A 24,122-nucleotide genomic window follows, 5' to 3' on the forward strand; every position below is an offset into this window, starting at 1 on the left:
AAGCACACTAGGCCCCAATTACTATTGTTTGTACACCTAAAAGGATGGATGAGGAGGAGGAGGAGGAGGAGGAGTATAGAACAGGCAGCACCCTCAAAGCTTCAGAAGTATGAGATGAACCCCAAAAACTTGGAAAGGTGGATCTCACACGTACCGACACAGACTATTCCGCAATTTAATTGAGCCCCAAAGGTTTTTATTGAATAGCGGAATAGGAAATATGATCAAAAAAAAGTGTATGTTTTTCACACGTACAGAAGCACACTAGGCCCCAATTACTATTGTTTGTACACCTAAAAGGATGGATGAGGAGGAGGAGGAGGAGTAGTATAGAACAGGCAGCACCCTCAAAGCTTCAGAAGTATGAGATTGTGTTCACTGTACCCCACAAAGATTGTGTTCACTGTACCCCACAAAGATTGTGTTCACTGTACCCCACAAAGGTTTTGTTCACTGCACCCCACAAAGATTGTGTTCACTGCACTCCAAAAGGATTGTCTTCACTGCACCCCACAAAGATTGTGTTCACTGTACCCCACAAATGTTTTGTTCACTGCACCCCACAAAGATTGTGTTCACTGTACCCCACAAAGGTTTTGTTCACTGCACCCCACAAAGATTGTGTTCACTGTACCCCCCAAAGATTTTGTTCACTGCACCCCACAAGGATTGTCTTCACTGCACCCCACAAGGATTGTCTTCACTGCACCCCACAAGGATTGTCTTCACTGCACCCCACAAAGATTGTGTTCACTGTACCCCACAAAGATTTTGTTCACTGCACTCCAAAAGGATTGTCTTCACTGCACCCCACAAAGATTGTGTTCACTGTACCCCACAAAGGTTTTGTTCACTGCACCCCACAAAGATTGTGTTCACTGTACCCCACAAAGGTTTTGTTCACTGCACCCCACAAAAATTGTGTTCACTGTACCCCCCAAAGATTTTGTTCACTGCACCCCACAAGGATTGTCTTCACTGCACCCCACAAGGATTGTCTTCACTGCACCTCACAAAGATTGTGTTCACTGTACCCCACAAAGGTTTTGTTCACTGCACCCCACAAAGATTGTGTTCACTGTACCCCACAAAGGTTTTGTTCACTGCACCCCACAAAGATTGTGTTCACTGTACCCCCCAAAGATTTTGTTCACTGCACCCCACAAGGATTGTCTTCACTGCACCCCACAAGGATTGTCTTCACTGCACCCCACAAAGATTGTGTTCACTGTACCCCACAAAGATTTTGTTCACTGCACTCCAAAAGGATTGTCTTCACTGCACCCCACAAAGATTGTGTTCACTGTACCCCACAAAGATTGTGTTCACTGTACCCCACAAAGGTTTTGTTCACTGCACCCCACAAAAATTGTGTTCACTGTACCCCCCAAAGATTTTGTTCACTGCACCCCACAAGGATTGTCTTCACTGCACCCCACAAGGATTGTCTTCACTGCACCTCACAAAGATTGTGTTCACTGTACCCCACAAAGGTTGTGTTCACTGCACCCCACAAAGGTTTTGTTCACTGCACCCCACAAAGATTGTGTTCACTGCACCCCACAAAGATTGTGTTCACTGTACCCCACAAAGGTTTTGTTCACTGCACCCCACAAAGATTGTGTTCACTGTACCCCACAAAGGTTGTGTTCACCGCACCCCACAAAGGTTTTGTTCACTGCACCCCACAAAGGTTTTGTTCACTGTACCCCACAAAGGTTTTGTTCACTGCACCCCACAAAGATTGTGTTCACTGTACCCCACAAAGGTTTTGTTCACTGCACCCCACAAAGATTGTGTTCACTGTACCCCCCAAAGATTTTGTTCACTGCACCCCACAAGGATTGTCTTCACTGCACCCCACAAGGATTGTCTTCACTGCACCCCACAAAGATTGTGTTCACTGTACCCCACAAAGATTTTGTTCACTGCACCCCACAAAGATTGTGTTCACTGTACCCCACAAAGATTTTGTTCACTGCACTCCAAAAGGATTGTCTTCACTGCACCCCACAAAGATTGTCTTCACTGTACCCCATAAAGGTTTTGTTCACTGCACCCCACAAAGATTGTGTTCACTGTACCCCACAAAGGTTTTGTTCACTGCACCCCACAAAGATTGTGTTCACTGTACCCCACAAAGATTGTGTTCACTGTACCCCACAAAGGTTTTGTTCACTGCACCCCACAAGGATTGTCTTCACTGCACCCCACAAGGATTGTCTTCACTGCACCCCACAAAGATTGTGTTCACTGTACCCCACAAAGATTTTGTTCACTGCACCCCACAAAGATTGTGTTCACTGTACCCCACAAAGATTTTGTTCACTGCACTCCAAAAGGATTGTCTTCACTGCACCCCACAAAGATTGTGTTCACTGTACCCCACAAAGGTTTTGTTCACTGCACCCCAAAAAGATTGTGTTCACTGTACCCCACAAAGGTTTTGTTCACTGCACCCTACAAAGATTGTGTTCACTGTACCCCACAAAGATTGTGTTCACTGTACCCCACAAAGGTTTTGTTCACTGCACCCCACAAAGATTGTGTTCACTGTACCCCACAAAGGTTGTGTTCACTGCACCCCACAAAGGTTTTGTTCACTGCACCCCACAAAGATTGTGTTCACTGCACCCCACAAAGATTGTGTTCACTGTACCCCACAAAGGTTTTGTTCACTGCACCCCACAAAGATTGTGTTCACTGTACCCCACAAAGATTGTGTTCACTGCACTCCAAAAGGATTGTCTTCACTGCACCCCACAAAGATTGTGTTCACTGTACCCCACAAAGGTTTTGTTCACTGCACCCCACAAAGATTGTGTTCACTGTACCCCACAAAGGTTTTGTTCACTGCACCCCACAAAGATTGTGTTCACTGTACCCCCCAAAGATTTTGTTCACTGCACCCCACAAGGATTGTCTTCACTGCACCCCACAAGGATTGTCTTCACTGCACCCCACAAAGATTGTGTTCACTGCACCCCACAAAGGTTTTGTTCACTGCACCCCACAAAGATTGTGTTCACTGTACCCCCCCAAAGATTTTGTTCACTGCACCCCACAAGGATTGTCTTCTCTGCACCCCACAAAGATTGTGTTCACTGTACCCCCCAAAGATTTTGTTCACTGCACCCCACAAGGATTGTCTTCACTGCACCCCACAAGGATTGTCTTCACTGCACCCCACAAAGATTGTGTTCACTGTACCCCCACAAAGGTTTTGTTCACTGCACCCCACAAAGATTTTGTTCACTGAACTCCAAAAGGATTGTGTTCACTGCACCCCAAAAAGATTGTGTTCACTGCAGCCCACACACAGAAAAATGGATGTGGATCACTGACACCTGCCTATCTCCTATCCCACACCACACAGCAATATCGATTGTAGTTTGTAGAACACAGTTTCCCTAAAATTCAGCAGACTCTGTCCCTAACAGGATTGAGAAGAGATCGTAGATCAGGAGAACTAAGTGCAGACCCCACCCCACACAGCAATATCGATTGTAGTTTGTAGAACACTCTGACCCTAAAATTCAGCAGCAGCCTCTCCCTAACAGGATTGAGAAGAGATCGTAGATCAGGATTGAGTGCAGACCCCACCCCCCACACAGCAATATCGATTGTAGTTTGCAGAAGACACTGACCCTATAATTCAGCAGACTCTATCCCTAAAATGCCTACAACTCGCCCTGCCTAAACACTCCGACCTGTCCCTCAATTCTATCCGGACACAAATGTTTTTTTCCTGCCTATCTTTCCCTAATCAGCAGCCAGCACGTTGATGTGTGCTCTGTCCCTGATCTAAGCAGCATAATGACGCCGCTGCGGCTGCCTCGAACTTATAAAGACTTGGTCACATGCTTCAGACGGCCAATCACAGCTACTGAGACATTTGCAGGCATGGCTGGGATGGCTTAAGGCACACCAGTTAAACGATTGTTGATTGGCTGTTGAAAGCCCGCCATGAAAAGAGCGCCAAAGCATGCAAAACCCGGAAATAAAACGACCGAACACGGATTTTTACCCGAATATACAGTAAAGTGTCCGTGTTCGGGTAACAAAAATCCAATTATTCGGTACGAACACGAATAATACAGTCCGTGTTCGCTCAACACTAATTAGGAGCACTCTCTTAAAGGAAGTGCTCCTAATCTCAGCGTGTTACCTGCATAAAAAAACACCTGTCTGCAGAAGCAATCAACCAGATTCCAATCTCTCCACCATAGCCAAGTCCAAAGAGCTGTCCAAGGATGTAAGGGACAGGATTGTAGACCTACACAAGGCTGGAATGGGCTACAAGACCATCGCCAAGCAGCTTGGTGAGAGGGTGACAACAGTTGGTGCAATTATTTGCAAATGGAAGAAACACAAAATAACTGTTAATCTCCCTCGATCTGGAGCTCCATGCAATATCTCACCTCCTGGAATTTCAATGATCATGAGAATGGTAAAGAATCAGCCCAGAACTACACGGGAGAATCTTGTCAATGATCTCAAGGCAGCTGGGACCATAGTCACCAAGAAACAATGGGTAAAACACTACGCAGTGAACGACTGAAACCCTGCAGTGCCCGCAAAGTCTGTCTGCTCAAGAAAGCATATATACAACTAATGAACATCTAAATGATTCAGAGGAGAACTGTGTGAAAGTGCCGTGGACAGATGAGACTAAAATCAAGCTCTTTGGCCACCAACTCAACTCTCCATGTTTGGAGGAGGAGGAATACTACCTATGACCCCAAGAACACTATCCCCACCATCAAACATGGAGGTGGACGTATTATGCTTTGGGGGTGTTTTTCTGCGAAGGGGACAGGACAACTTCACCGTATCAAAGGGACAATGGACGGGGCCATGTACCATCAAATCTTGGGTGAGAACCTCCTTCCTTCAGCCTGGGCATTGAAAATTGGTTGTGGATGGTTATTCCAGCATGACAATGACCCAAAACACACGGCCAAGGCAACAAAGGAGTGGCCCAAGAAGAAGCACATTAGGGTCCTGGAGTGGCCTAGCCAGTCTCAAGACCTTAATCTCACAGAAAATATGTGGAGGGAGCTGAAGGTTCGAGTTACCAAACATCAGCCTCAAAACCTTAATAAGTTGGAGAGGATCTGCAAAGAGGAGTGGGACAAAATCCCTCCTGAGATGTCTGCAAACCTGGTGGCCAACTACAAGAAACGTCTGACCTCTGTGATTGCCAACAAGGGTTTTGCCACCAAGTACTAAATCATGTTTTGTGAAGGGGTCAAAAATACTTATTTCACTCATTAAAATGCAAATCAATTGATAACTTTTTTGAAATGCATTTTTCTGGATATTTTTGTTGTTATTCTGTCTCTCGCTGTTAAAATAAACCTACCATTAAAATTATAGACTGATCATTTCTTTGTCAATGGGCAAAAAAACAAAATCAGCAGGGAATCAAATACTTTTTTCTCTCACTGTATATGAACAATTAGCATACTAAACACACTATATTGTCAAAAGTATTGGTACACCTGCCTTTACATACACATGAACTTTAATGGCATCCCGATCTTAGTCCATAGGGGTTCAGTATTGAGCTGGCCCATCCTTTGCAGCTATAACAGCTTTAACTCTTCTGGGAAGGCTGTCCATGAGGTTTAGGAATGTGTCTATGGGAATGTTTGACCATTCTTCCAGAAGCTCATATGCAAGGTCAGGCACTGATGTTGGACGAGAAGGGCTGGCTCGCAGTCTCCACTCTAATTCATCCCAAAGGTGTTCTATCGCATTGAGGTCAAGTTCCTCCACCCAAAAACTCGCTCATCCATGTCTTTATGGACCTTGCTTTGTGCACTGGTCCAAACCATTTGATGGATAGGGGATAATGGTGTGGGGTTGTTTTTCAGGGGTTGGTTTTGGCCCCTTAGTTCTAGTGAAAGGAACTCTTAAAGTGATTGTTAAGTCTCATTTTTTTTCTAATAAAATAACAAACATGTTATACTTACCTCCTCTGTGCATTGGTTTTGCACAGACCAGCCCAGATCCTCCTATTCTCGGGTCCCTAACTGGAGCTCCTGGCTTTGCCCTCCTGTTAAATGCCCCCACAGCAAGCAGCTTGCTATGGGGGCACCCAAGCCGAGCTGCAGCTCCGTGTGTCCATTCAGAAACGGAGCTGCCATTCCGTTCCGTTTCCTCTCTCTCCTGATAGAATGCATTAAGATAAAAAACCTTCTGACTTTACAACCCCTTTAAGGTGTCAGCATACCAAGACATTTTAGAAAATTTCATGCTCCCAACTTTGTGGGAACAGTTTGGGGATGGCCCCTTCCTCTTCCAACAACACCAGTGCACAAAGCAAGGTCCGTAAAGACACTTTCCTAGCTGCCTGAGCGGCTCACATACATACCATTGGTCCTCAGATGATGTTTGTGCTAGAATTACTGATTCTGCTGTATAGACAATCGATTTTTGTCTAGTCTCCCCAAAGTTTGCTGGATTTTTTGCAAGTCATATACTTTATATGGATATTCTTGGCCATGATAAAAGCCCACAATAGAAAAATTACAGCTGATATTTGACTGTTTGAAGTAGACAAAACAATAATTTTTCTTTCAGGTATTCTATTTAAGTCTAATGCCCCGTACACACGTTCCGATAATCGTACGACAAAACTCGCTTTCGACCTGATCTCACGATAATCTGATCGTTAGTACACAGCTTTCGACAGCCGATCACGACAGTTGGTCCAACAAAATCCGAAGGGACAAACAGGAAAATTTCTGTCGTATGACATCTTCTCGAACGATAATCGTTTCGTCAGTACAGTCTGCGTACGCTAAAAGTCGATCGACAAATACCACGCATGATCGGAAACAGTAAAATAATCCGCAGGGGTCAGACGTATATACATCACTTCCGATACGTAGCTACGAAAAATACACTTGGTCAGTGAATCGTACGAAGAAAATCTGATGGTTTGTACGCAGAGTTGGTTTCGATTTTATTTACATGCAACAATTTACGAAACATTAGTCGTACGATTATCGGAACATGTGTACGGGGCATTAGTTTACTAAACAGCATACCAGCATATGTTAGGTTTCTGCAATCAGTTTATTTTATAGAGTGTCAGTGGATGGAAAGGACACATTTACAGAGAAATTGTCTAACCCCATGTAACAGCGATGGGCAAAATTCAAGACACCAGAGCTGTCACATGGAAGACGAGAAGTGAGTGACTTATCCAGATCTTTCAGTGACTGAATGGAGCAACGGGGGCTGAAGGAAAGGTGAGTATATGCTCTTGGGGAGGAGGGAAGTTAGGTTCCCCTTTAAATTTGCCCTTCATAGACATAGGAAAGGGTCCCTTTAAAAAAGAACTTCCCCCTAGCAGCCCGGAATTTGACAACCCCTTCAGGCCAGAGCTACCCCGGCAATTTATGATCTCACAGACTGAAAAAAATCTCCTAGAGATTAAATGGCTTTTATGCGTGACTGTCATGTTTGATGAATCTCTAACAATTTTCTTCTCTGGGAAGGGGGATAATGACAGTGTTTCCTGTTTGCTAGTGATTACTGACATTCTATAATCAAGATGCATTTTTTGCATACAGCGCAGGCCTTTTTTAAATTGCAGCTGTTAGCTGCTCTGTGTCTTGACTGGATTATATAGCTTGGTGGAGACTCCAGAGTGTGAGCAACAAAATGGCTGTGCATATGAAAATCCAAATCATTCTTTTCCAGAAGGTACTTCTTCAGGAGTAAAACAAGTATTTCCTGTTACAAAAATCACCAGACATGCATTTATGGAGATCATGTATATGTGCGATTAATTGCACAGCTCATTTGTTTCTATGGAAGAAATGAATCGCACACAGCACACGCAACACAACTGAATTGTGTCACTGTGTGATAATAGATGAGGTGCACAGTTGCATGACTGTTAATTGCTTGTTTATCACCTCCAATTAAAATGAATATGACACAAGAAAAGTGATCGTTCGTGGGAGAATTTAGCAACGCGTTTGTGTGACTGAAGAGCATCTGTATAGTCCCCGCCTAAGGCATTGTTATGTAAAGGTTTCTGATCATTCCAGTAGGAATGCCCAGTCCCCTGAGTGATTATTTTTCCATCCAGAATGTATTGTTAATCTACAAGTTCTCCACAGAGCAATATGTACAGCATCAGCTTATCACTGCTTATTATAATAGCAATAAGAATCACCAATTGCCTGTCCTGCCTAAGCAAAGCCCTTCTGGTTGGTGCTCTTGTGCTATGACTGGTTTATATCCATACATGGCCACACTGTCGCACAGCTGTGTGGGAATTCTATGGATCATACAACTCTGCAGAGTTTCACAAGTATGCATTAGCTACATCTCCAATATGTGACTTGTATCTTCAACTCCAGATAGCTAAAGATAACCAAAAGTCGCATCTTAATTGACAGTGACAGTCCCATAAAGAACTTACTGATGGCTTTCCCAGCATGAAGCACAATATTATAGAATCACATTTTGTCAGGTATAATTTGGTACCTTTTTAAGTACTTTATATAGCCTGACAATCTGTACTTTTGATGTTATATGTGATGGTTGCAGTGGCATGTTCAGTTCTAGGAAAAGTCATTCGAAGAAATCAATAAGAGCCTGTCACCTGACCATTTGCCCTAAGGTACATATTAGGTTTAAAAAAAACAACTAGCTGCTAGGTTAAAATTAGTAACGGGCTAGTACTGGATATGAATGTTGTGAATGCAGTGAACTTTAGTAGTCAGCAGGGAGCTTGTGCTAATCAGCATATGCTCTTTAGTTGCAGAATATTGCTAATCCTTATACAACTGATGTTTTTTTTAATAGCACCTACCACTTGCACAGTCTGAATATAAACCCCATCCATGACCAGAAGCAGTTTATACAATGAAAAACAGAATCAGCTAAGTTGTGTAAGCAGAAAGAAAAATGCATACATTGAGCCTTTTAACATACCCTCATCTCTAAGAAGACCAACAGTAGGTTAGAACTTAACAATTACAATGGTTAGTCCTCAGCACACAGATTTCCAAACAATGACTCCCGCTAAAAAAACGCCACCCAGACGAATAAACATATTCAGCATATGCTGGGTCACACAGTCTGGTGAGAGTTTATATTGTTTTAAGAACCTGTGTACATCTGCAAGCATCAAGATTTTTCTAATAGATTATTTAAGCGCTGGTTTTGTCTAAATAGAACTTAACAATATTTGGGGACTTTCTTGGTAGAAAGTGTTCTCAAACAACACATTTTTTATTTTGCATCATTACGAAAATCCAGCTGGGTTAATTATGCAAAAACAACATAATGCAGCAGCTTAGTAAGAAATATATATTGCGTATGAAAAATATTTCTGAACAATAATTCCACACATTTAGAAAATAATTAAAAGCAGTGATAAAGATAGAGTGGGAATTACAATACACATAGATATATCATACCACTGCTTGGTTATATAGCTGCCTCCCTTCACATATATGTGGATTACATGCATGAATTAGGTAAGAACAGGGGCTGACTGGCAACTTTTGGCCCAGGGGGCAAGTACAAACCAGAGGCCCATGGTACAGCGACTCGGCCCCCCTCCCACACTCTCTCTTCCCCGCCTCCTCCTGACTCCCATTTCAGGCTGAAGCTCCACTCCAGGTACTCTCCACTCAGCGGCCGAAACCGGGTTCCTGACCTGGCCAGCAGGGGGCAGTTGGGGGGAGCTGAGACAGCTCGGTTGGGGCTCCAGTGGGGTATGGAACCGGCCTCTGCTCAGGCACAGTTTACACCATCAATGCTGGGGGGGGGGGGGCTGCGCTTTTCTTCAACCTGCACTCAGTAAGTCAGCAGTGGGGACTTCTTACTTTTATTCACCAGGAATCATTTAGGCATGTCTGTGGCAGAAGCGGTGCAGCCTTTTTACAGGGCATCAGAGTGGCCCAGGGGGCAATTGCCCCCCTGCCCCCTGGCCCAGTCCTCCCCTGGGTAAGAATGAATCTGTCCAGGATATTCACCTAGGGTCTCTGAATCATGCTTTAAATTTGCAAATCCCCACTGAAGTCTACTGTATGTTGAGTGAATCTTGAGACCAAATTCTGGCCACTTTCAGGCATAATAGGCAAGCTATTGTCCAAAAGGGCATGGGGAGCTGAACACTGTCATATCGGTCATTTGTTATTTTACAAAGCAAAAATACTTTTTTTAAATATCACAGTGGGGAGAGGGTCCTTAGATGATGACATTGAAAAACATTAATTCTTTAAACTACATGCTTGGGAGATGCCTTTAACCGCCTGCTTACTGGGAACTTTCACCCTCTTCCTGCCCAGGCCAATTTTAAGCTTTTAGTGCTGTCACACTATGAATGGCACTTGAGAAGTCATGCAACACTGTACATATATGACGTTTTTATTACTTGTTTTTCGCTAAACAAACAAAAAAAAGGAAAGGGAAATTAAGGATAATAGCCCATTCAGACTAGCGCGACACGACTTCAGGGGGCGACCTGTGAAGTCGCGTGCACCGCTGTGCATCGCGACTTCGGCGCGACTTGCAGAGACTTCACATAATGGAAGTCTATGCAAGTCGCTCCGAGTTCGCCCCAAAGTAGTACAGGATCCCTTTTCTAAATCGAAGCGACTTGTGTCACTCCTATTAGAATGGGTCCTGTGCTAATCAATGGACCGCGACATACCGCGACTTGTCAGGCTGACAAGTCGCCTGACTAGTCGCGCTAATGTGAATGGGCTCTAAAAAAGAAAAACTTTTTTCTCTGTTTTTGGTATAAAATTGTGGAAATACTGATCTATGGTGATAAGGCTTTACTGATGGGCACTATTAGGCAGCACTAATGGGCACTGATAGGCTGCACTGATGGTCACTGATGAGGCTGCACTGATGGGCACTGATGAGGCTGCACTGATGGGCACTGATGAGGCTGCACTGATGGGCACTGATGAGGCGGCACTGATAAGGCGTTATTGATGGGCACTGATTGATAATCAGTGCCCTGATTATCAGTGTAAATGTGCCCTGTCACAGGAAAACCAGTTATTGGCTCAGTCCATCGCTGAGAAATAGAAATGCCGATAACTGGCATTTGTTTACATGTGATGAGCTGTGATTGGACACAGCTGATCACGTGATTGGCCTTTTACCTTCATTGTGTGGCAGGACAGGGTTTTAGGAGGATGTCAATAGACACCCTCCAGGAAATGTGTAACCGCTCTGTAGCCCTCGTTCAGCTACAGCGTGGTCGGTAAGAGGTTAAAGCCTCATGCACGCAGAGCCTAAATAAAACCACTTATAAAGGCAATGAACATTTTTCAAGCCTGTAAAAGCTCCTCTATGTAAGCCTATGGGTCCAAACACAGATGTATTAGAAGAGGAGAGTTTACAGGCAGAAAAACCACCAAAGGCAGATTCTGTAGAGAAGAGTTTGGCAAATAGACATAAATGTGCATAAAAGAGTATAGTATTTGAGAATTAATGCACTCCAATGGTTAGAATAAGTTATTATTCTGGCCAGTAGAATGTATTAGCCCCGGTTCACACTTATGCGAGTGCGGGAAGGCTGCGAATCCGCAGCCTGTTCCCGCATCGCACACGCACCCCCGGCAGTTCACACTGCCATATGCGATACGCTGGGGGTGTCAATGTAATTTTAACGACACCCCCAGTTTGATCGCATATCGCAGTGCGATCGTGCAGTTCGCACAGGATCGGATCGCACAAGTGTGAACCGCTGTGCGATCCGATCCTGATGCGGCTTCCAAAAAGGGTCCCTGTGCGTGTTTGGTGCGGCTGCAGTGCGAATTTAGCCATACAAAGTGTATGGCTAAACTCGCACCGCACAGCCGATCGCATGTAATGTCGGAGCAGTGCGCTCCGACATTACATGCGAACCCCGCACACGCACAAGTGTGAACCGGGGCTTAATGCTCAAAAGCTAAATGAGCATAAACACATGCAATATGTGGCTTTTAGTACGTTTTTTCTACTGCATTTTCCTGCCAGCAGTTCTGGCGTTTCAGAGGGCATTACTCAGATGCCCAATGTGCATGAGACCCAAGCTGCATTTGGTGTTAAGCTTGGCTTAAATACAGCAGCAGCACCCCATTCTAAATCATTTAAACTTGAAAATGTTTTTTTTTTTTGGTAGTTTAGGCTGTGGCACTCGATTTCTTTATCTAATGCTAAAAGGGCTACCTTGAACAATTGTGGTAGCAGCAGGAAAGATTTAATAAAGTAAAGCTAAAACCCTCTAATTCTTTAACTTCTTCAATACCAGCTGGAGCTTCATCTAGATCAGCCTTTCTCAACCTTTTCAACACAGAGGAACCCTTGAAATAAATTTCTGGTCTCCGGGAACCCCTGCTAAATATCAAAAATCTACAACTCATGACACATAGTGTGACAGTCAGTGGGAAGAATGCCCCTTACTCTTGTCATCATTGGGAAGAATTACTCCCTCACAAATAGCTAAAAGGAACAATTGTGTCATTGGGAACTTATCTGAGAGGCAGAAATTGATCATTGCTCAAAAAAACCCTAGAAACCTCAGGAGGAACCCTATGGTTCCACTGAACCCTGGTTGAAAAACCCTGATCTAAATCATAGTCCACATTAGACATGTGCAAATTGTTTCGGTCAAAATATTAATTCAGACTCATTTTTGTTTTTTAGAGATTTTAATGTATCTTAATCTCTGAATGAAATAGCAACACATTTAGTTTAATTTAGTTTTTCATATTTGTTTTCTAAGGAATTACACATTTTTCGAACAGTTCGAATGTGAATTGGTAGAAAAATAATTGACCGATTGGAATTCTGTGTAATGAATAGCTGGTTTTTAAGAAGCTGGCCACTGTGTCCTTAACAACCAATGACTCATCAGCTGTCAGCAGGCTTCCCCGCTGACAGATGAATGTAAACAAAAGAATGCCGACAATGAAAAATGCAGAAAAAAACAGCATGCCCCCCCTCCCCCCAATCCATACCAGGCTGTTTTTTTTTTTTTTTTTTGGGGTGGGGTTGCTCCTGAAATACATACCAGACCCAAAGGGCCTGGTATGGATTGGAGGGAGGGGCACGTGTTTTTTTTTTTGCATTTTTATCTGCCGACATTTTTTTGTATACATTTCAGCTCTCAGAAGCCCGATGACAGCTGTTAAGGACGCGGCGAGTGGCTTTCCAGCCCGCTCCTTAACAACTAACTATTCTTCACACAGATTTCCAATTGAACGATAATTTTTTTCCACCAATCCGAAGTCGAATTGCTCCGATAATTTGGAATTCGTTAGAAAATTAATAAACAAAATTAAATTTAATTAAAGAGGAAGTAAAACCTCCTCTGCAACTTGTACCCATAGGTAAGCCTATAATACGGCTTACCTATAGGTACTGTAAATATCTTCTAAACATGTACCATTTAGGAGATATTTACTTTGCATGCAGCCAGTGACATCACTGGCGCATGCACTCTGAAGGAACGGCTGCTCGTGCCTTTCCTTCAGAGCCCCGTGCCTCGAACGTCGGCTCCCATGCGCATGCGCAGAAGTGACGTCATCGCGGCTCCAGCCAATCAGATGGCCGGATGCCGCAAACCCGGAAGAAGGGCAACTGAACATGTCACCCGTGAGAGAGGTGAGCGGGCGGCACTGTGGGGCTTTGTTCTAAGGTAAGTATTTCATAATGAGCTAGTATGCGAAGCTCTAGATCTATTACTGACTGGAGGTGGCCAAATATGCGCTTGAGGTACTAGTTTGCCCTGCTTTACGTGTCATGTCAAAGAGAGTCTTCAGTGCCAGGGGAAAACAGAGGAACAAAGCCTAAAAAAAGAAAACAAAAGCAGGCACTACATCTTTCGACTGGTACGCTGAAACATATATATTATTTTTGGTTTTGGGTATAATACCTCTTTAATTCACATCTATTTAAGCCCAAAGCAATTAGCTAAAGTTTATGGTAACGTAGATTTCACAAGTTTATCCATGCTTTTTGTAAATGATAGTTAAATTATAGCTACAAAAAAGGAGAAAAGTCCGGGGTCAAGTCCTGGGAAAAAAAAGTGTGGGAACTCCACAGCCAAGATTACCCCCCCCCCCACCTCAAAAATGAAAAAAAGTGTGTGTTCGTGTATATATACCTTTTGAGGAGCGAGGGCCACTTTAGCAACTTGGTAACCGGTTGCGGGCCACAATGAGCGGAACGGGCAGATCAGATGATAGGTCCATGTCAGTATATGCAAAGCAGACACGGACACAGCTCTACTCTATGGGCCCTCCATTCTGATCTGCCCAAACAGAAGGGGATGGATTTGATTTAATTGGGTTCCTGCAGGTATGGTATGGCTAGTGGCTGCTAACTGGCTGTCCTCCAGGGCTGGTACTGCTGGCGGGTACTGCTGGTGGGTACTGCTGGCTGGGTACTGCTGACTGGTACTGCTGGTGGGTACTGCAGGCTGGTACTAGTGGTGGGTACTGCTGACTGGTATTACTGGTGGGTACTGCTGGCTGGCACTGCAGGCGGGTTCTGTTGGCTGGTACTTGGTGGTGGGTTCTGCTGGTGAGTACTGCTGGTGGGTACTGCAGGCTGGTACTGCTGGCGGGTAATGCTGGCGGGTACTGCTGGTGGGTACTGCTAGTGGGTACTGCTGGCTCGTACTGCTAGTGGGTACTGCTGGCTAGTACTGCTGGCTGGAACTGGGTACTGGTGGTGGCTAATGCTGACTGGTACTGCTGGTGGCTACTGCTGACTGGTACTGCTGGTGGCTACTGCTGGTGGCTACTGCTGACTGGTACTGCTGGCTGGCACTGCTGGCAGCCAGGTACTGGTGGTGGCTACTGCTGGCTGGTAATGCTGGCTGATACTGCTGGTGGGTACTATGGTGGGTTACTTTGAGTTGCAGATTTCCCTCTCTATTTCGCCTCTATCTCTCGCACCTCTCTATTCTTTCTTTCTTCTATCTCTCACTTGTTCTTTTCTCCCCATCCCTCTCTCTCTTTCCATCTCTCTCTCTATATCTATATATATCTATATATATATATATATATATATATATACACACCATATATATATATATATATATATATATATATATATATCTTTATCATCTCTCTTTCTCTCCTTCTACCTCTGCTTCCCTCCTCTCTCTCTACCTCTCCTTCCCTCCCCTCTCTCTCTACCTCTCCTTCCCTCATCTCTCTCTCTCCCTCTACCTCTCCTTCCCTCGTCTCTCTCTCTCTACCCCCCCCCTCTACCTCTCCTTCCCTCCTCTCTCTACCTCTCCTTCCCTCCCCTCTCTACCTCTCCTCCCTCCTCTCTCTTTTTCTCCCTCTATCTCTCCTTCCCTCCTCTCTCTCTACCTCTCCTTTCCTCCTCTCTCTACCTCTCCTTTCCTCATCTCTCTCTCTCTCTCGCTCTACCTGTCCTTCCCTCCTCTCTCTACCTCTCCTTCCCTCATCTCTCTCTCCCTCTACCTCTCCTTCCCTCATCTCTCTCTCTCGCCCCCTCTACCTCTCCTTCCCTCCTCTCTCTACCTCTCCTTACCTCCCCTCTCTACCTCTACCTCTCCTCCCTCCTCTCTCTCTCTCTCTCTCCCTCTATCTCCACTTCCCTCCTCTCTCTCTACCTCTCCTTTCCTCCTCTCTCTACCTCTCCTTCCCTTATCTCTCTCTCTCCCTCTACCTGTCCTTCCCTCCCCTCTCTACCTCGCCTTCCCTCCTTTCTCTCTACCTCTACCTCTCCTTCCCTCCTCTCTCGCTCTACCTCTCCCTCCCTCCCTCCTCTTTCTCTACCTCTCCTTCCCTCCTCTCTCTCTACCTATACCTCTCCTTCCCTCCTCTCTCTCTCTATCTCTCTACCTTTCCTTCCCTCCTCTACCTCTCCTTCCCTCCTCTCTCTCTACCCCCTCTCTCATCTGCAGAGCCAATGCTTGCTGTTTTGCTCCTGTCACAGGCAGAGTGCATTTGGTATCACTCCGCCTGTGACAGGAGCTAGCACTATACAGGAAACATCGGCTCTGCTTCCTCTAGTGTGGCACCTTTCCTCACACTGTGCTCAAGGATGGCGGGTCAGGAACCCGCAATCTGGGCTTACCGACCCCCCAGGGTGATGAATAAGCGACATATCCAGTCGTGAAACGCGTCCACCGATTGTCCTGCTATCACAGTGTGTACCTGTACCTGCCATTTGATTGATGTGGAATAAAGATACTCCTTTCCTTGAAAATCCATCAGAAGTGCGGTCATTCTTTTGTGTCTGAAATTACCGACCCCCCCAGCCCAGAGCAGGAGGTGGCGCCAGGCAATGGGATCGTGTCAGGGAGGAGAAGCTGCTAATGGGAATGGCGTTCCTGCTGTAGAAAAAGTACAGGAACACCGTTCCCATGCGTTCCCCCAGGACTAGAGCCCTGGTAAAAGTGTTGTGTGGCTTTAAGCCTATACAGCCACCTACATTTATATGGTAATAGCATTCTATTGATATAACGCCACCTTTGGGGGAGCAGTATATGATCAAGCGCAATAAATAGAGCCCTGGATGCATCGTAACTGTGATTTTGAGCAACATATGATGCAACTAGGGAGAGTAAATCGTCATTCCCTATGTCACAAACATGAGTGCAGATACATCTACAGTCATGTATGATGTGGTTTTTCCCACATAATATGACTTACATTGACATAGGAGCAAGTAAATCACACCAAAAGTCCAACAGCTAGTCTGAAGAAGTGTATGTTGATCCTGGAAACTCTTCAAGCTTTTATGTATATATATATATATATATATATATATATATATATATTTGAATTCAGAAATATTTTGCAAGTACATGTTAAATATTTACTGTTAAGCGGCTGTAATTTGTTGGGGTTTTTTTTTTTTTTTGAACATTATGCATAGTGAAATGAAACTGAATTGTTTCTAAGCACCACAAACTGAAAATGCTATTTAATTCTTTATTAATATTCAAAGCAGACTCACCCATCCATCCATGCCTTCATGCATTTGTTTGCTGAGAAATCACTTTGAAAAACACCCACTAGCATTTCTATCCTTGGTCATCTTGAGTAAGGGCAGATGATTCATGTAATATTTACTTCATGGAATCCATCTGCCCTTAGCTCAGGCACGCAGCCCGGAGATTGTGCTTAGTTGAGAAAGCCCCTCATCCCCTCTGAAGGCTCCTGGGATGAATGACATAAATTTGGACTAGGCCAAAAACATGAAGCAACTGAAGAAATGCAAAAGAAAATAGATAAAACATGTAAATATAATACACCGTCCTATCTATTTACTAATGCTGGGAGCATAGGGGTGGCTTCACACTGCCCCAGTGTTGTCTGCACTTGGGCATTTTGGGAAAAGCACAGCTAACCCACGGATTTTGTACAGGTTAGTTGTGCTTTTCCATAGACTTTTATGATGTCCAACAGTTTTGGTGTGGTTTCAGAAAGTACACCAAAGATGAAGCAAAGAAGTGTACGGGAAAGCACAGCCATCCCGCACAAAAACCGTGGATCAGCTGTGCTTTATCAAAGAGCAGCAGGGCAGTGTGAAGCTACCCTAAGGAATAAAAATAGTTCATATTGATTGCGAGAGTTTAGTTCCATTTTAACCCTTTTTGGGATTTTTTTAAATTAAGTTAAATAAAAAAATATATATATACATATATATATATATATATATATATATATATTTTTTTTTATAATATGACACTTGTCCCTATGTTTTAAGGTTCTAATTAATATACTATTCTGTGTCAAATGAACTGAGAAGATTTGTAAGAAATGTGGTTATCCTAGAGAAGAGTGCACCCATTTGTTTGGCTTTCCTTTACATAAAAAGAAGAGTGCCAAGGATATTGCAAGGGTGCTACAAGATTTGGGCATCCTGTGGCACTAATGTAGAAATAAATGGTAGTGTGCTATGTGCAAGAGATGAGCTGGGTGTGATCAAAATGTCAGTGTAGACAATAGCAGCCTCTTCAGCCTTTACATCATAGACACTCTAGCTTCATCACAACATTGTGTCTCCCAGTAGCAGCATTATAATTCTGCTAATAAAATCCTCCAGCAGTATTCTTCAGCTACCATTATAATATATTAGCAATTATCAGTGACTGCTGAAGCAGTGTAAATCAAAAAAAAAAAAAAGCATGTTTATGTGTAATAAAAATATTACCTATGTATAGACGTTTGATTATTTATTGTTTTTTTTTTCTCTTATACATTCTTCCCTTATTAAAAAAAAAAAAAGGTATATAACATTGAAAAACATACCATACCACCCCATTAGGATGATAACATGTAGCTTTCCCAGAAGAACCAAAAATCGCCAGAATTTTTGCATGATGGTCTTTATCCTCTTGAACAATGCAGATTGCTTCCTTTAAATTACTTGGAACGACTACAATGGCTATGTTACCAGATGGATAACTGAAGAACATTGAGACAAATAACCAAATAAATACAATGTGCAAAGCTTTTGCTACAGTACATATATGCCTCTGTCATACCTATTGAATGACTTCAAAGGCTCAATCTATCTAAAACTGGTATTTCAGTTTTAACAAAATGACAGTAGGCTGAAATACCCATATTGTACAGATTAAAGTGTTACTAAACCCAGGACCCTGCATTCACTCTATCTCACAGGTGGCAAACACAAGTGCAACACTGAACCCTGCACTCCGTACACAGCGCAACCCTAAACCCTGCACTCCGTACACAGTGCAACCCTGAACCCTGCACTCTGTACACAGCACAACCTTGAACCCTGCACTCCGTACACAGTGCAACCCTGCACTCTGTACACAGCGCAACCCTGAAACCTGCACTCTGTACACAGCGCAACCCTGAAACCTGCACTCTGTACACAGCGCAACCCTGAAACCTGCACTCTGTACACAGCGCAACCCTGAAACCTGCACTTTGTACACAGCGCAACCCTGAACCCTGCACTCTGTATACAGCGCAACCCTGAACCCTGCACTCTCTACATAGCGCACTCTTAAACTCTGCATTCTAAATGTAGGGCAGCTCCCGAACCTGCCCTCTGTACACAGCACACCCCTGAACTCTGAGCTAATTATTACTTAAAACCAAAAATAGTTAAATGCAGAGGCAATTATTTTATATGATAAATACAGTCTTAGATATACAATTGGCCCCTTGAGGGCAACCATATTGCTGATGCAGCCCCCAATGAGTTTGAGTTTGACACCCCTGCTCTATCTGGTCTCCCACAGTACACAGAACATGGAAATGCAATTATTTTAGTAAATATAAACTGCTAAATACTTTTCCCATCAGCAGTATATATCAGTCTTGTGACTTCTATCAGTGTCTGGTTAAAGCTTGTAGGAGTTTTCATTCTCCTCTGTTTTATGAGGCTGCAGGACCCCTGGCCCTCTGTCTGGACAGTACTGAATGGCCCTGTGCTAATTACATGCACCATCCCAAGAAAAAAAAAGCTCTCTAGGAGGGATGTGCTGTGAGGTCAGTGGCTGGTGAGGCACTGGCTAGTATCAGAGCCAGATACAACCCCCACATTATTTAGTGAACAAACCCCCACATTATGTAGTGAATAAACCCCAACATCAGCATTTAGTGAATAAATCCCCACAGCGTAGCCGAGCGATGTGAGATGAAAAATGCAATCTTCATCTTCAGGCTATTGGCTTACGCTTAAAAACACACGCGCGTCAGGACGCAGGCAGTCAATCAGATTCCCCCACACAAATAAGAAGATAATCTATTGTACAGCAGATTTTTACTTTTTATTTCTGCATTCTGTAACAGCCCTGTAAATGCTGAGATTTCACTGGTCAAGTACAGGGCTGTTACAGAATGCAGAAATAAAAAAAAAAAAATTACACCGTGCTCTATATAGCTACCAACAGTCCTGATTTTATTAAAACAAGTCCTTATGCTGGTAAATTAGTAAACTGTGAGAACTAATGAAAGTGCCATATGTATTCTATATAATAAAAGAATAGAACCTGAACCATTCTCTGATTATATAGATTATATATAGCACTGTCATTAGTTCTCATAGTTTACTAATTTATCCAGCATAAGGACTTGTTTTAGCATATGTAAACAGCATTCAAACAACACATGTGAGGTATCGCTGTGAGCGTTAGAGTGAGAGCAATAATTTTAGCACTAGACCTCCTCTATAACTCTAAACATGAAACCTGTAAAAAAGTATCACCTATGGAGATTTTTAAATACTGAAAATTTGGCCCCATTCCACAAGTGTGTGTGCAATAGGCTGCAGTGGGGATCTGTGTATTCTGATGGAGGGGAAGACTCCCCACTCTCAAAATACAATGATACAGTGGGGAGGATTCCCCCATCCACTCATCCACACTAGTTAAATGAAAAAAAAACTGACCCATGTATGACCACCTTGGCCAGCTATATTTGCCCTGTTTTTTTTTTCTTCATTTTTTCTACTTTACATAGAAACATTCTAGCCCTCATTTGAGCAAGGGAGCAGGACCTGAAATTCTGTCAGGGAGGCCCTAAAGTGTAGGGATGATCGAACGGTTCGGGTCGACCATCGGTTCGACCCGAACATTGGGTGTTCCAAATTCGGCCGAATTCCAAACTTTTGCGGTAAAAGTTTGGAATACGGTCACCAGAACCGCCCAAAATGCAATGGGACAGGAAGTGGGCTTTAAAAGCCTGTGATTGGCCCAGAAACGCAGTAAAAGCCAATGAGGGGGCAGGAGTCTGCTAGGAACGTGATTGGAGTGACTACGGGAACCAGAGGCCAATCAGGAGTGAATACGCCCCCCAGTATATAACATAGCCCTGCCTAACCTCTAGCACTGTAATACAGAGGCTTTGGAAGAGACTGGAAGCATTTGTGTTTCTCCTGCTGGGTTAAACAACGCTGCTGCATAGCCAATTGCTTGTAAAGCTCCAGATCAGCAGAAGAGCAGTCAGCTTACAGAAAGATTGTTAGTGTAGTTAGAAATACAGCGATTGTGCTGTTTGAGTTAGAAAAAAAAATAAAAAATTTAAAGGGACAGTGTCAGTTAGAAATGATCTTCTGCTGTATGGAGCTGTTCTTTTAGTGTGAGGAAAGGGATATGCTGTGTAGTTAGGGTACTATATACCACTATAGTTAGATTCAATAATCTAGTTTTTGTAGGGATAGTTTTAAGTGTCAGGGTTCCGTCTAGTGAGCATGTTGCACTGCTGATAGATCTACAGCAGGTATACGTGCTTGCTAGCCAGCTATTGTGCAAAATACATTTCAGCGATACACACATCTGCTGTATTTAGCGACAACTTTGGGTCGCATAGCAGTGTGCGTTTTGCAGGTGAATTTCACCGCGCAGAGTTGCCAAAGCTTCAGTGATAACTTAACGGCTGTTCTTGTTGTAAGCTTAAATCCACTGCAAAAGGCTTTGCTACTCTGCATCACACACATCTGCTTTATTTAGCGACAACTTTGGGTTGCATAGCAGTGTGCGTCTTGCAGGTGATTTTCACATCGCACAGTTGATAAAGCCTCAGTGACAATTATACATAAATTAAAATTCATCACAAAAAAAACAGATTATTTTTCTTAGAATTTCAGTAGCGCAGGGATGGTGTTACCCTCCTTTCATAAAGTGCAAATAAATAAAGTGCATAAATTGCATAAATAATCCAAAACATCCAACTAAGCAAGAACAGAGTCCTTCAAAAGTCTATGTAGTGCAAGAGCAATACACAGTGCCTTTAATGCAGGGTCATTGGTGTCAGTTATAGGAACCACCGTACAATGTCACCACCACCAGCTCTGGCACTACATAAACAAAGACTTTTGAAGGACTCTGTTCTTGCTTAGTTGGATGTTTTGGATTATTTATGCAATTTATGCACTTTATTTATTTGCACTTTATGAAAGGAGGGTAACACCATCCCTGCGCTACTGAAATTCTAAGAAAAATAATCTGGTTTTTTTTGTGATGAATTTTAATTTATGTATATTTGTCACTGAGGCTTTATGAACTGTGCAATGTGAAAATCACCTGCAAGACGCACACTGCTATGTGACCCAAAGTTGTCGCTAAATAAAGCAGATGTGTGTGACGCAGAGTAGCAAAGCCTTTTGCAGTGGACTTAAAGCCTCAGTGACAAGTTAACGCCTGTTCTTGTTGTAAGCGTTAAGTCCACTGCAAAAAGCATCACACACATCTGCTTTATTAGGTGCAAAAGAAAGGCGCGATTAAGCGAAAATGTCATTTTTGAAGGTTTGGCATGCTATAATTCTGGTTCTGGACATGCTACAGAGCTGAAACTTCACAGGTACAATTTTTAGACCCCACAAACACTAAATCCAAAGAAATCTCATTTTTTTTTCCCAATAATTTTCTCAATAATTGGCTCTCTATCAAAAACGACAATTTTTAAGAACTTTTTTTTGCCAGATTCATAGTCCCTGGGGAATGACCCAGAACCCTAGGCACTTTTTAGGGGCATTTATTAGGTTTTAGGGCAAAATGGTGTTTTTTGATTCCCGAAGTTCGGGTCCCATTGATTTCAATGGGGTTCGGGAATCCGAACCGAACTTTCGGGAAATTCGGGTGTTCTGGTCGAACCGAACTTTTCAAAAGTTCGATCATCCCTACTAAAGTGTAACTAAACCCACAACAGTAAAATAAGTATATGCAACAAAAGCATGCTTGTTATACTCCCTGCTGAAACTAGCAGGTTAATCTTGCGCATTATATAAAAAGGCTGTTTGATTCTGTCTTTTCCAATCCTCCCCTTTTCCTGTGTCCCCAATCCATCTGCTGGTATCACAGAACTTTGTTCAGTTTGGTGTATTATACTAGAGAGCAGGGACGTGCAGTCAGGGGAAGCAGGTGAGGCAGAGCTTCAAGGGTCCAAGCTCGTTTACCTGGGGTCACAGATTGGGGGGGGGTTAGCGGAAGTCCTACCCCACATCTGGTCAAAATTTGGGGCTCCTTGCACCTATGGTTCAGCAGATACGGGGCTCCTTGCGCAGCCTCTCAGAAGCTACATACAACGCGGCCAGTTTAAATACAAGCTGGCTCATGCTGCTTGCAGCAATGGGGATGAGAGGATGAGCTCACAATGCCTTTGATTCCTTATCAGAGGCACTGAGGTTAATGGACAGCTTGGAGCTTTGGACCAATGGTATAGCATCATTGGTCCAAGCTGTCCATACCCCACAAATACAAACAGGGCATCTGTAGTAAAGCAATAATAAAGTTTAGAACACAAAGGATACAAAATCTGTGCAGTCCCATCTGGAAACATTGTGAGGAATTTGCTTCCTGTCCTGTAATATTTTTCTACAAATCTCGCTGGCTTCATCTGAAATAAAGCACAAATCTGTATGTATATCATGTACAGTATATCATCATCAGCATAATACAACTATAGACATAAGGAAGTGAAACAATAAAGGGGCATTTACTGGAAATTGATAGTTTACTTCTAATTTAGTGGATGGGTCACCATAGATACTGGCCACTTCCTGGTTCTCTTCCTGTCCACCATGTTTTTTTTGTGTGTTACTTCACTCCTTGAAGTGTCCCTTATCCTCCTGTTTAACTTTTTATAATGTAGAATAAACTGTTAAATAAAGATGCAGAGCACACTCAGAACATTAATATTGAGGTGTAATATTAGAGTATTATTTAAGCTGCTGTCTTTTGATTCTTGAATAAATTAGTTATTTTAATATAATCCATTTAAAGCCCTTGAAAGCAGGAAGCTGCTCAGGCCTGAGAACTCAATGGCATTAAAAAGAAACAAAAAAAAAAAAAAATCTAAAACCGCTTATTTACCAAATACTATGGAACAACCAGACATCTATGTTGTGGTAAAGTGGGCTAAAAGGAACCAAAAAGCCACCCCACTTGAATAATGAGAAACACAGAAGCGCTTCCATAAAACAGAAAATATTTTGCAGATCTACTTCCCTTCTGTCTAAACCAGTAGTATGCAGTATTCAATAAATAGCTCTATAATATTTGTCTGCATTTATATATTCATACCACATTCACGTGGGTGTACTTATTAAACCCAATACTAAAAATGTAATATTTTTAGCTTAGCAATCATTAGATGTGGCGGCTGCATTTGTTTTAT

General features: G+C 43.2%; 1 protein-coding gene across 1 annotated transcript in view; it reads right to left on the reverse strand.

Annotated features, from left to right (window-relative positions):
* The window catches only part of ERICH6 (glutamate rich 6), a 231,006-nt gene that overhangs the window by 57,707 nt on the left and 149,177 nt on the right, over positions 1 to 24,122 (reverse strand). Inside the window, exons 11-12 of the mRNA XM_082251532.1 lie at positions 23,257 to 23,342; positions 18,279 to 18,434 (exon numbers count right to left, since the gene is read on the reverse strand). Of these exons, the coding sequence (XP_082107658.1) occupies positions 18,279 to 18,434; positions 23,257 to 23,342 (242 nt within the window). The remainder of the gene's footprint in view (positions 1 to 18,278; positions 18,435 to 23,256; positions 23,343 to 24,122) is intronic.

This window comes from Pelophylax lessonae (assembly GCF_965119305.1).
Source record: "Pelophylax lessonae genome assembly, chromosome: 3".
Classification (NCBI taxonomy): domain Eukaryota; kingdom Metazoa; phylum Chordata; class Amphibia; order Anura; family Ranidae; genus Pelophylax; species Pelophylax lessonae.